General features: G+C 38.5%; 1 protein-coding gene across 2 annotated transcripts in view; it reads right to left on the reverse strand.

Moving 5' to 3' along the window:
• Positions 1-13,389, reverse strand: part of MAP3K7 (mitogen-activated protein kinase kinase kinase 7) — a 78,171-nt gene that overhangs the window by 19,864 nt on the left and 44,918 nt on the right. For both annotated transcript variants that reach the window (XM_062186513.1, XM_062186514.1), the window contains one exon: positions 5,991-6,055. In XM_062186513.1, coding sequence (XP_062042497.1) covers positions 5,991-6,055 — 65 coding nt within the window. The remainder of the gene's footprint in view (positions 1-5,990; positions 6,056-13,389) is intronic.

Consider the following 13,389-nt stretch of genomic DNA (forward strand, 5'->3'; position numbering starts at 1 on the left):
ATACTTAAACTTTGCTAGGATTATTTCAGCATACATTACATCCAGTTTTATTTGCAAAATAGGATTGTTATGGAGAATTTAGTTTAGCAATCTGCAAACAAAGAAATACAAAGCAGCCCCTTTAAGGGGTTAAAATTTAAGTAATGGGGGCAGGGATTTGGTCTAGTGGTTAGGATGCTGGTGAAGGCACCAGTGTCCCTTACTGGTGTACCTGGGGTTGATACCTGGCCCCAGCTTCTGAGGCCAGCTTCCTGTTAATGCAGACCCTGGGAGGTAGTGGTAATGCTTTAAGTGACTGGGTTTCTAACACCTACCGGGGAGGCCAGGCCTGAGTCCCAACTACAGCCAGGATACAGGGCGTGAACTAGCAGATGGAAGCTCTGTTTCTTTCTCTGACTCTCAAACAAATAAATGAGATTTAGAGAATGAATATTAAGGGCCTGCCTAGCAAAAAGTTAGTGTACAACAAATGGTAGCTATTAGGATGTAATTGTGCAATTGCTGGGGAAAAAAAAAAAAACAAATAAATGTAATAATCTGCTCAAATTAGCCCTTTGGGGAACTGGCTTCATTGGTATTATGAGTGGCTCATAGCCAAAGACCACTAGGGATATACAGGATATACCTGCAGTGGAGCTGGGTATTACTTGGTGCAGCAAAGAAGAATGCTTCCCTAGGGGACCGTGCAGTGTCCCAGCTGTGTCCTGGTGCTGTGGTGTGGAAGGTTAAGCCTCCTTTTGCAGTGTTGGCATCCCTCATGGGTGCCAGTTCGAGTCCTGGCTGCTCCGCTTCTGATCCAGCTCCCTGCCAATGTGCCTGGGAAGGCAGTGGAGGATTGCCCAAGTGTTTGGGCGCCTGCACCCATGTGGGAGACCCAGAGGAAGCTCCTGGCTCTGGGCTTCAGCCTGGCCCAGTCCTGGTCATTGTAGCCATCTGGGGACTGAACCAGTAGATGGAAGATATCTCTCTTTTTTTTCCCTCTCTATCTCTACCTTTCAAATAAATAAATGAATCATTAAAAAAAAAAAAAAACTACTATAGAATTTAGGTTTGAGTTGAGTGATTTGGGGAAAGCCCTAATAAAGGAGGGGTTTATCTAGGCTATTCTAGACTGGCTGCTTTGGACAGCAGTGGCAATTCTATTGGAGGACAGCAGACCAGAATGAGGGTAAAGCTTACAATTGGTTAAGGAGTGGTCACTCATTTTAGCTGGGAGAGGGCAATGGTTGGCGTTTTAAAGGAGGCATAGTGACCATGTTTTCCTCTGTGTTTAGACAACATTATAAAATGGTCTTGTTCTGTTTCATTTTAATGTGATCTTAAAAAAAAAATCTTGTCTAATATAGGTGTCCTGGGAGACTTTATGTCCAACAGGACAATAACATAGCCTAGCTATGACAGGCCAGAGTCTGACAATACTGAGGCTTCAGTGCCAGTTCAGTTTGTGGATGTCAGATGTTGCTTTTTTCCTTCTTAAAAGCCTCTAGGGGGCCGGTGCTGTGGCTCACTAGGTTAATCCTCCGCCTGTGGCACCGGTATCCCATATGGGCACCGGGTTCTAGTCCCGGTTGCTCCTCTTTCAGTCCAGCTCTCTGCTGTGGCCCAGGAGGGCAGTGGAGGATGGCCCAAGTGCTTGGGCACCTGCACCCACATGGGGGACCAGGAAGAAGCACCTGGCTCCTGGCTTTGGAGTGGCGTAGCTCTGGCTGTAGTGGCCATTTTGGGGGTGAACCAATGGAAGGAAGACCTTTCTCTCTCTCTCTCTCTCACTGTCTAACTCTTATCTGTCAAATAATAATAATAAAAAAAGCCTCTAGGACATTAAGTCCATTTTAAGTGCTTAATAAATTTCCTGAATTAATAAAAAGCCATGTTCAGAACTGAGTTACACGACATTGAGGATACATTTGTTCACATGTATTCTCCCATCATTACTTTTAATTATGAAGCTTGCTTTACTCACTCTTCCTCTCAATGGAAATGGCAGTATAAAAACAACTGATTTTAGTTTATAGATAGAAAGTATAAGAGATTTTATATCTCAAATCATGAAACATACTCTGGTTAGTTGAGACATAAAGTTAAGCTCTCTCTCTGCCGGTGAGAGCTAGGAGAGCTCTTTCTCTGTCAGCAAAGTCAAAGTTGATGGCCTCTATGCTGCTGTGTGTCTTTGGCCTGTCTGCATCTCTTCGGCTGACTGAGCAGAAATCAGCTTGTACGAGAAATCAGCTGTCTGCAACCTGGAAAGAGGGTCTTCAGCAGAACCTGACTGTGCTGGTGTCCTGATCTCAGACTTCCAGCCTCCAGAACTGAGCTGGGAACTTGATCCAGGTCTCCCACGCAGGTGGCAGGAATCTAATTACTTAAGCTACCACTGCCCCCTCCCAGGGCCTGCATTAGCAAGAAGCTGGAATCAAGACCCAGGACTGGAATCAAACCCAGGTGATGCCTTCTGCAAGGAGGCCCTCAAGAGAGGTGTTGATGAGGAGGTCTTCAGTTGCAGTGTGAGTGCTGTCCTGCCAGTTGGATTAGCTTTACTCTTTTTTTTCTTCCCAAGATTTATTTATTTATTTGAGAGGTAGAGTTACAGAGAGAGAGAGGAGAGAGAGAGAGAGAGAGAGAAGGAAGGAGAGAGGTCTTCCAACCACTGGTTCACTCCTCAAATGACCACAAGGGCCAGAGCTGGGCTAATCTGAAGCCAGGAGCCAGGAGCTTCTTCCAGGTTACCCACATGGGTGCAGGGGCCCAAACACTTGCACCATCTTCTACTGCTTTCCCAGGTCAAAGCAGAGAGCTGCATTGGAAGAGGAACAGCCAGGACACAAAAGGCGCCCCATATGGGATGCAGGTGCAGCAGGTGGAGGCTTAGCCCGCTACGCCCCAGCACCAGCCCCAAGGATTAGCTTTATCCTCGAGGAAACCCTAAAGAACACATGGGCCAGGAGTATCATTCCTTTGAGAATAATTATGAAGAGTCCTGGGAAATCAGCGTGCTGCTTTAAAAGATCATCAGAAGCTTTTATCCCAGTTTTGGGCCCTTCAGGAAGTTGGTGGAAAGCATGAATAATCAGCATACTATCATTCTGATTAGGCCATCCTTCCAATACAGGAAGGCTGTATCACTTCAAAGTCCTGAGTCTTGTCATCCTGCCTACAGGTTTTCCTAAGATTAGTAGATCCATGTTGGGGATAGTCAAGAGTCACTCCTAATTTGGCTTTCCTTGGCAACATTCCAGGGTATCTCACTTCCCTCATCCATATTGTTTTTTGGGAGGCAAAGAGAGAGAGAGAGAGACAGAGAGAGAGAGAGGTTAGAGACAGAAAGGGAGAGAGATCTCCCATCCACTGATTCACTCCTCAAATGGCTGCAATCGCTAGGGCTGGACTGGGCTGAAGCTACAAAGTGGAACTCCATCTGGGTCTCTTACATGAGTGGCAAGGGCTGAAGTGCTCGGGACATGTTTGGGTGCTTTCCCAAGTACATTGGCAGGGAGCTGGATTGGAAGCAGGGAAGCCAGGTTACATGTGGGATGCTGGTATTGAAGGTGGCACCTTAACTCTGCTCCACAATGCCAGCCCCTTCCCCATTCATTTGTCACCTCCACCTTAAGCTACCAACCCTACACTCTCACAGTTCCTTTCTTTATTCATATAGAATTCATTAGAAATTGTGTAAGACTACTGATTTTGTAACCATGACATATAATGATTGTGGTTCTAGCAACAATTAAATTTGTTTCCCAATAAATCTAAAAACAATTTTTTAAAGTGTCATTTAATATAAACATTTCAAAGGGCAATGTTTTCACAGTACACTTGGATTATTTTTTGCCATTCTCATCCCCAACTGGACATTAGGTATTTTAAGGTTATAATGCCTTAATAAGTGGATCAATTTTATAGACGGGCTGGGGCTGGCACTATGGCACAGTGGGTTAAGCTGCAGTAAGCAATGTTGGCATCCCATCTGAGTGACAGTTCAAGTTCTGGCTGCTCCACTTCCCCATCTAGCTCCTTGCTACTATGGCTGGGAAAGCACTGGAGGATGGCCCAAGTGGTTAGGCCCCTGCACCCATGTGGGAGACTGGACTGGAGTTCCAACCTGGCTAAGCTCCAGCTGGTGTGGCCATTTGGGAAGTGATTCAGCAGATAGAAAATCTCTGTCTCTGTTAACTCTGCCTTTCAAATTAAAAAAAAAAAAAAAAAAAAAGGAAAATTGGCTCTTCAATGGTTACATTTCAACTGTTTTAGAACACGTCTTACTGTCATATCAAGCTCTCTGTCACCCCAACCTTTTGCAGTAGTCTAGGAAAAATCATACTAACAACGTCCCATAACCACAGCCTATCTCAGGTCCTGTGTTTAACTATTTGAAAGTATTGGCAATGAAAGGAATAATAATCCTAATTCCAAGTTAAACAGAACATGTGAGGAAATAAGAAAGGCTTGATAGGGGAAGATCAGTCCTGAATTATAGCAATGCCTTTCTAGAGTCTAGAGAACAGTGCTCGTACTGGCAGCTGCACCTGACATGTCTTAAGGGGAGCTTCTCATTCCTAGTCAGAGGGAGAACACTTGGCTAGAGGTTCTCATAGCTGGAATATCAATGGCAATAGTAAACAGAGTTTAGAGGGCTGAGCTCATTAAGCTTCTAAGGAATCAAAGCAAATACCAGATGTCAAACAGTTACTAAATGGGTTTACTAAAACCTTTAAGTATTTGAGGGAGAGAAAATAGGAAACTGGAGGCAAATGTTCTGGGGCTTCACAAAAACTGCTATTAAACAAGGGAAATCAAAATTTAGATTCATTAATATCACAAAATACAGAACAAATTACTATACATATTTTATGTATGTGTGTATAGCTAGGAGTTATGAAACAGAAATATTTCCAGATACACATAAAGATGAAAGATATTTGTCACTTTTATCAAGTGATTGTTGCTAGTTAAGTTGGTGGCTATAAAGCACTTTCAAATTTTTATTAATAACTACAAGGAATCCTCAAAACTTACTCTATAAAGTGAAATGAAACACCTTTCTAGGATGAAAAGTACTAACATAGATGATGATAAATTAAATAACTTATATAATGTTAAAAGTTAACATGAATATGGACATGATACAATTTTATTATTTCAAAAGCATGCTGTACTGATAAAATTTATTTCAACACAACTGAAAATAAAATGACAACACTATACCTAATAATGAGTCCTAATTCATTTTACAGAATATGATCTAAGTTATCTAAATTGCATATTAATCTCAGAACAAACACAACACAATGACTGGACTACTTTTAAATAACTGGTTGGTTAAAACTATGTATTAGTCAGTAATGGCTTACAGAATAATATGCTCTGTATCATCTATAAAAAAAACAGTAATAAAGAGACCAGGGAGTTTAGAAGAGCATTAGAAATATCAAGAATAAAAACCTTAGCAACTGAGGTAAAAGCCATTCTAGCGTTTATTTACCTACCTAGTAAGAATTTCCTAAAGGATACTTCACAAAAATGTAAATCTAGCATGTATGCTCAAATTAAAAGATGAAAGAAGATCTATAGGTATGCCAACTCTGTATGTGACAGAGGGGTGGGGAAGTATTTATTTACCCCACTAGTAAAAAGCAAACAATAATATTGATTCCCTTTAGAGGATAATGATAATGACAAATTGTTTAATTACAAAGTAGAATATTTCCTTATTAAGATACACATAGAAACCATATAACATATATACAGCACTGCTAAACAATTTCTTTCCCATGCAATTTAAATTGCCTTCAGAAATTAGCCTTCTAATTAAATTAATAATAACATTTATGCTATTTTTCCCTAAGTATTTAAGTTTTGTGCCAATGAATTTCTGTATCAAAACTTTAGGTCAAATTATAAAACTGATTTTGCAGAACACATTAAAGCAAATTCTCAATTTCTGTTTATCATAATTCTTCAAAGACAGGAAACTGAATGTTAGGTCTTACCTGACCAGGTTCTGTTCCAGTAACAGTCAAGTCTTGAATGGATCTACGTCTTGGCTGTCCGTTGCCTTTTGAGAAATAAAAAAAGCAAAACACTGAAATCTATTGAAACAGATAGTAAAGGTTTGGTAATTGCTACAGAAGGAAGTTGGAAATTGTTGCTCCTTGGTTCTATACAAAATGTTTGTGAGAAACAGAACAAGTAAGATTGTTGAGAGAGAGACAGAGAGAGAAAGGAAGGAAGTAAGGAAAGGAAGAGAAACAGCTGCAATGTTTTAACTCAAAAGTTGCTGGTCTACGATGGAGTGTGTCCTAATACAATAACCACTCCTACCACATGAATAGCTGCTGAACTCGCTTCTACCATCTTCTGTCATGTGTTTAAATAGATGAATGCTTGGGGGCTGGGGCTGATGACGGCATCTATTTCAGGAGCCTTACGTTAGTTTTTACAGCAAGACAGCTAGCAGGTTGTAAGACACAACTGACTTCAGCCGGCAGCAGCACCTTTTTCAAGACATAAAAGGATGCTTAGGCTTAAACTCATTACACCAAGTCACACTTACTTAACCCCAATAGCCTTTACAGAACCTACTAATTTATCATTTGTGAATAGCAACTCCTTAATTTCCTCCTGGAAAGACTCTCATTCTCTCAATTATAAACTGTTGAAATGGGTTATTGTGTTAGCCCTGCTTTAGGGACTTTTATGCTAATAATAACTCAATAAAAAGTCATTTATGAAAGAATGCTACAAATGTAAGTCTTCAATAAAATGGAATGAATTAAGCAGCAGCTTCATTCAGCACATTTATTTGGGAGTAGGGTTGTTTATATAGTGTCTTCTAAGATGAGAGATCAGCTGTCTAAAGGAAACGCCAAAATACTCCGAGTAACAGCTGATACAATACTCAAAATTCTTTTAGCTTACTGTTAGCTATATTATGTAATTTCTCAACTAGTTGGCAGCATTGAGAACATGCACTAGGCCCAATTAGCTGACAGAATAATTCTTAAAATTTTAGATTTCCATAATCCTCAACATGTGTGTGCTCACACACACACATATATAATCTTATTTTAAACCAATCAGCAATGTAATTTAGTATGATAATCTATGTGATTCCAATATTATTCTGCAATTAACTAAAAGGGCTTAATAGAATAATAATTTTTAATGCATAGTAAGTGTAGTAAACAAAAAAATTTATAATCACCCACTTAAGTCTAGGTTATCATCCCTTTTTTCCATTATAGGCTATCTTTTAGATTATTTGCATAATCTGAATTCACCTTTTTAAAATTTTATTTATTTGACAGGTAGAGTTATAGACAGTGAGAGAGAGAGAGACAGAGAGAAAGGTCTTCCTTCCATTGGTTCATTCTCCAAATGGCCGCTATGGATGGTGCTGCGTCAATCTGAAGCCAGGAGCCAGGTGCTTCCTCCTGGTCTCCCATGCGGGTGCAGGCACCCAACACTTGGGCCATCCTCCACTGCCCTCCTGGGCTACAGTAGAGACTTGGACTGGAAGAGGAGCAGCCGGGACTAGAACCCGGTGCCCATATGGGATGTCGGCGGTGCAGGTGGAGGATTAACCTAGTGAGCCACAGCGCCGGCCCCCCTGAATTCACATTTTCTACAAATTTCATTTTATTCCAAAAACTTAAAAGACTAAGTAACATTAAAAGAACAAACTGCACACTTACTGAATCAAACACACCAGAATGCTTTTGTGAATACTTTTTAACTATCGTTTCCTAAGGACAAAAAAGACCCCCCAATCACCATGACTAATGAGTAATTTTAGGGACATTTCATTCAACACACTCATTCTAAAATTAGCAGAGATGAGATGGGCTTGTAAAAGTGTCTGGAATTCTCTTTTCAGATTAGCAACATCTGTGAACCTGAGGAACCACCCTGCACAAGTGTCTATAAACCATTACATCATCATTGCAATAACAACAAAAATGAACTCAAGACGAGGTAGAGGGTAGGAGAAAAGGGAAGTAAAAACTTTTAAGGAAACAGGGTGAAGAAGAGCTGACAGCAAATGCCACAAAATGAGACATCTCCAAGCATGAGTCAAAGCAAGCAATATTAGGCAATGCATTTTAATTGGCACAACCATGGCAGAAACCATCTGGCAGACAGTTCAGACAAGGCCAAAAAAAGACTGCAATCAACGAATACTTGTTGCTCCAATATTAAGTTTAGAATCATGATTTAGAAAGATGAATGTAAAAAAATCAATCTCCTATTACTGCAAATGAAAATGACTGGGTGTGTTCTCGGTAAATTTGGATTGTGAATTTTGCACAACTGAATTCTAATTTAGAATCTTATTTTACATTTTTTATGGTCTTTTGGAATGTGCATACCTATATTACACATGGCAAACAAAAAAAGTAGAAACAAGAGCAACAGGATGTAAACAAGTAACTGATGAAGAAATCTGAAACCTGCTTATGATGCCCTGAATATTTCTCTAATAAATTCTGGAACTTTCGTGACTTGTGATAGAAAACAAATGACATGTTTTAGAATGATTTTTCTAAGTGAAAGCAATAAAAGGAATTAATCAGAGGACCAGCCTAATCTACATCTCCTACACTTATTGAAGATAAAAAAATAGAAAGAGGGTTAAGAATAGCAGCATATAAGTCATTATGGTTCTTTTTACAGTAATTTATTCTGTCTCAAAGACAGAATAAATCTCTTCAAAAAAGTTGCTCTTTTACATACAACTGATTTTCTGAGCTAGTATTTAAAAGTTATCACAGAATTCAGAAATTGCTGGCTCAGGTCCCACAGTTATTTTTTTTTTTTCTATTGGTTTAAATAAGTTCATAGCTTTTTTATCCCCAAATTTCTGAACACTCTCTTCATTTAAAAATCAAAACTGTATTTTTGTCCTATCTCAACCAAAATGCTGACAATTCTGAGATTCTTAAATTTTGAATGTTGAAATTGTGGGACACTGTTCTCTTATGTAAAATATGATTTAAAATGTGTATAGCACTATACACTGTGGCATTAAATTACTGCTGCATGGTAAAATTAATTTGTAATTTAAAAATATGTGCTCTTACTTAAGCTGCCACAAATTTCATACTCCTTCACTAATGTAAACAAATTCTGGCTTTTTCTTTAGAAAGGCCATACAAGTGGGATTTTTGTTCCCCCATCAAAGGAAAGCAAGTATTACTTTTCTTTCCAATAAGCCATCTTTATTAGGTTAGAGCTTGACTTCTTATTTTACAAAGTATGCTTGGTAGATAACAATATAGTAGACAGCCTCTTAAATGTTCATTTGTAAAGTTAATTTCTCTATTTAATTAACTATCAATATAGAATTTTATTGAAACTGAAGGGTTTATACATGACAGAAACAGGCAAAAAATATCTTATTATAGCTTCCTTTGGGCCTCAACATCCCTAGTGTAAGGTTTATAATTGTCTGCAACATTATCTGTGCAAGGTAGGAACTTAACATAATACAAAAAAGCATTTTCATGTGATGCTTATCTACAGAATGGATGAGAAAAGTTTCAAGTGCTTAAAATGCAATCAAGGGGCAGATGCTTGGCTTAATGGTTAACAAGCCAGTCCTAAAGCAAAATGACTAGGCTCTGGTTCCCAATTCCAGCTTCCTGCTAATGCAGACCCTGACAGGTAGAGTCCACGTGGGAGACTTGGATTGCATTCTTGGCTCCCAGCTTTGGCCTAGCCTGGCCCAGTGTTGGCTATTGTGGGCATCTAGGAGTGAAACAGCAAATAGGAACTCTCCCTCTATTTGTTTGTGTACATGTCTCTGTCTCCGCCTATCAGACCAGGAGTGGGAGGGGGGAAACAATTCAGCAGCATAATGTAGTCTGAACAAAGAAATTCAGAATTATCAACTGTAATACAGTAACATTAATAAAAATATAGTCTACATTTTCCAACTTAGCTAATTAGCAAGATGTAATTAGAAAACGTACTACTGGAAATCACATTTTGGGAATTCATATCATTTTATAATAGCAATCTCACTGGTACACATGAAGTACAGAAAATTTTATATTAGAGTGGGAGGAAGCAGAGAAGATGAATGTTTCAATTAAACCTTTCACAGGTGTTTCACATATATATATGTGTATATATATATGCACAAGTACTTTTTTTCCAGTGGATTTCAAACTGCATTATAATCAGAGCTGATTTCCCTTAAGTGCTCTAACTATTCACATAAGGACCACGGGGCACCACTGCTGATCTTCCTTGATTACTGATCCTAGAAACAAAACAAAATTTGCTTTGTTAACTACTCTCTGCTTTTGATTGAAAAAGTCTGCTCCTCTTTTTTTGTAACTTTTAAGCAATTTACCTGTTCATTTTTAACATCTGGATTTTTAAAAGAATGCAAAATTCAGGTGTTCTTCTAGTACCAGATGTACTGCCATTATTAGAGTGTATTGTAGACTTTCACAATCATAATCCCCATTTCATTTGGGTATTTGAGGTGAAGGTACAAGAAGAAACAGATTTGTGGAAGCTTGGAGAATAACAAAAACAAAATATGGGGGAAAATAAAGAAAGGAAAATAAAGATCTGTGTTTTTACTGCTCTTATTAAATACTGGAAGAAAAACTACTAGAAAAACTTAAAGCAATCCAATAATCTGTCATTCAGTCCCTTTTCTTCAAATGACAAGACAACAAATTATAATTCACTGGCTGAAAAGGAGAAAGGATTATGTTTTTTTTAAAAGGATTTTTATTTATTTATTTATTTGAAGTCATAGTTACAGGAAGAGAGGAAGAGATGGGGTGAGGAGGAGAGAGAGGGAGGGAAAAGACAAAGTTATCTTCATCTGCTGGTTCACTCGTTAGAAGGCCACAAGGGCTAGGTCTGAGCTAAGCTGAAGCTGGGAGGCAGAGGCTTCATTGGCTCTCCCACATAGATGGTAGGGGACCAAACACTTGGACCATCCTCCCCTGCTTTTTCCAGGCCATCAGCAGGAAGCTGCATGGGAAGTGGAGCAGCTCATCATGAATTGGGATGCCAGCATCGCAGGTGGTGGCTTAATTGGCTATGCCATGATGCTGGCCCCAGGATTATGCTTTTACATTCAAGTATTAACAGAAAACACTTAAAAAACTAGATTTTCTTTTTCTAAAGCCTATTCCAATGTATCAGCTAAATATGTTGGTAAAACGCCCTTATTGTGTGTCTTGCTTTGGAATAATGGACCAGGATAATCTCTAGCTCACTCTTAATGAGCAGGTAGGACAGCAGAAGTAGGGAAATATTAGGAGACAGTAGAAGAAGGGAAAGTTACCATATCAAAGTTGGCTGACACTTATTCAGAGACAGAAATAATGTGGACAAGGTTTAAGAAGTTGTGCAATCTGCTCCATAGGAGCACTGAGGCATTAGAAGTCAATTTCTACACGTCCAGGGAGACAATTACATTGACAAATACTGCTGTGAGTCAGACAGTGGCTGGAGCTGGGTATGAGCCCAGGTACTCTGATGTAGGACGTGGGTGTCATACCAGCTGACATCTTAATTGCTTGGCTACACACTCTCCCCTTAATATCTTTATTAGAACAGCATTAAGGTTTCCTATATCCATAAGAAACCAATGTCATGATCTCCCCAAGTGAACAACTCAGATAAAGGAAGAATTACTCTATCTGGCAAATTTATTATCTTCTCTAACTTAAACAAAAGAGCAGAAAATAGATGTGATTTGGAGTCAGAAGATCTGGGCTGAGGTCCTGGATATGTGACTCTGGGAAAACCACTCGTAGCATTAGAGTTAAGTTCTTCATCTGTAAAGTGACCATAACTTGTTCTGATAACCTTCTGATAACAAGGCTGTCATAAAGATCAATTAAGATGAGGGACCTTTGCGTCAGTGGTGCTGACATTTTTAGTTGGATATTTTTTTGTTGTGGGAGACAGTCTGTTACACTACAGGCTATTTAGTAGCATCCTTGGCCTCTGCCCTCTATATACCAGTAGCACTTGCCAGCTATAAATTATTCTTTCCTTTCTTCTCCTTTTTCTATTATCTTGTAAGAGGGGTATTTAAAAAGTTCATGGGAAATCAAATTAAAAGTCTATGTTGCTGCCAAAAAACAAATGAAATTCATTTAATACTATATTCACTGGCTATATTGCCACATACATATTTATTCCTAATGCTTACTTATAAGATCTGGATTAAGACTGTGCCCATTCATCTAAATTTTCCTGATTCCTTGAAATATTTAAGGTAATCTCAGCTCATCATTAAGTTTATACACTACCACTTCTTTAGAGTGTTAGCTCCTTAGTAAGTTTCTCCCCAGAGAGAAAATGATGGCAAGTATTTGCAGCCCAGATTTATAAGTAAAAATTACTCCATGAGAAATGTGTCAGTTCTATTATTTGAACAGCAATAGATAAAATGCCCTAGGAATTGCACAACTTATATATTTTTTTTGTATCCTGGGACTTAGCCATAGGAGATGTCCAATAATGATTTGTTTATTTATATAATAAACATATTTATTAAATGCTAAAATGTGAATCATTGCACTAACTATTGTTGATACAATAAAAACTAATCAACAAAGACACAGTCTCCACCAATACAGAGTTTTCAGTTTAGTAGGGGACAAATAACTATTAGCAGTTCAACACAATTACAGGCAAAATTCAGAGTGCTGAAGAATTCATCCAAATCACATGCATGAATGTGTGTGGAAAATACTATGTATTTCCTTATCAAAAATTTGGGGACAGAGGTAGAAAGAAATCTATACCAGAGGGATATATAAATTATTTTGATAACAGATTAATCAATATTGAAGCTCAAATATGGCATTCAGATTTCTAATAAAAATGGTATTTTATATTCATCTATGATATAAAAGTAGTTTATCAATGTAAGACACTGAGTACCATGTATGAGTCAGATATAAAAACATTTAATTTGTGAGATTTTCCTAGTAATATACAGAATCAGAATTAACCATATATGTTACACTATTCTTTGGCAAGATACCCTGCAAAACAGCACACTTCATCTACATTTACTTTGTATTCTGTTCTCTAGGTTGAGATAAAACTGTACAGAGCAACTCTTTCAACTTCATATTCACTTGCCACCAACAGAAAGAGGCTAGGATACAAAGTCTAGAGGAAGCCCCAAAAGTAATAAGTTAGGAAAGAAGGAACCAAGAACCAACAAAAAATTTTTACCAGTTGTTTCCTCTTTCTGCTGGGTGCAGAGGAGTTTGGGTTTAGCTCATGTCCTCACTTAGGATATGAGAGGAAGATGTAAGAATTCTGAGTTGATGGTCTCTCCTTTGTGAGAAGGTTTACTTTCCTTTCTATTTTATCCTCATTATTGTAGACGTGAAGTTA

This window comes from Lepus europaeus, chromosome 3, assembly GCF_033115175.1.
Source record: "Lepus europaeus isolate LE1 chromosome 3, mLepTim1.pri, whole genome shotgun sequence".
Taxonomy (NCBI): Eukaryota; Metazoa; Chordata; class Mammalia; order Lagomorpha; family Leporidae; genus Lepus; species Lepus europaeus.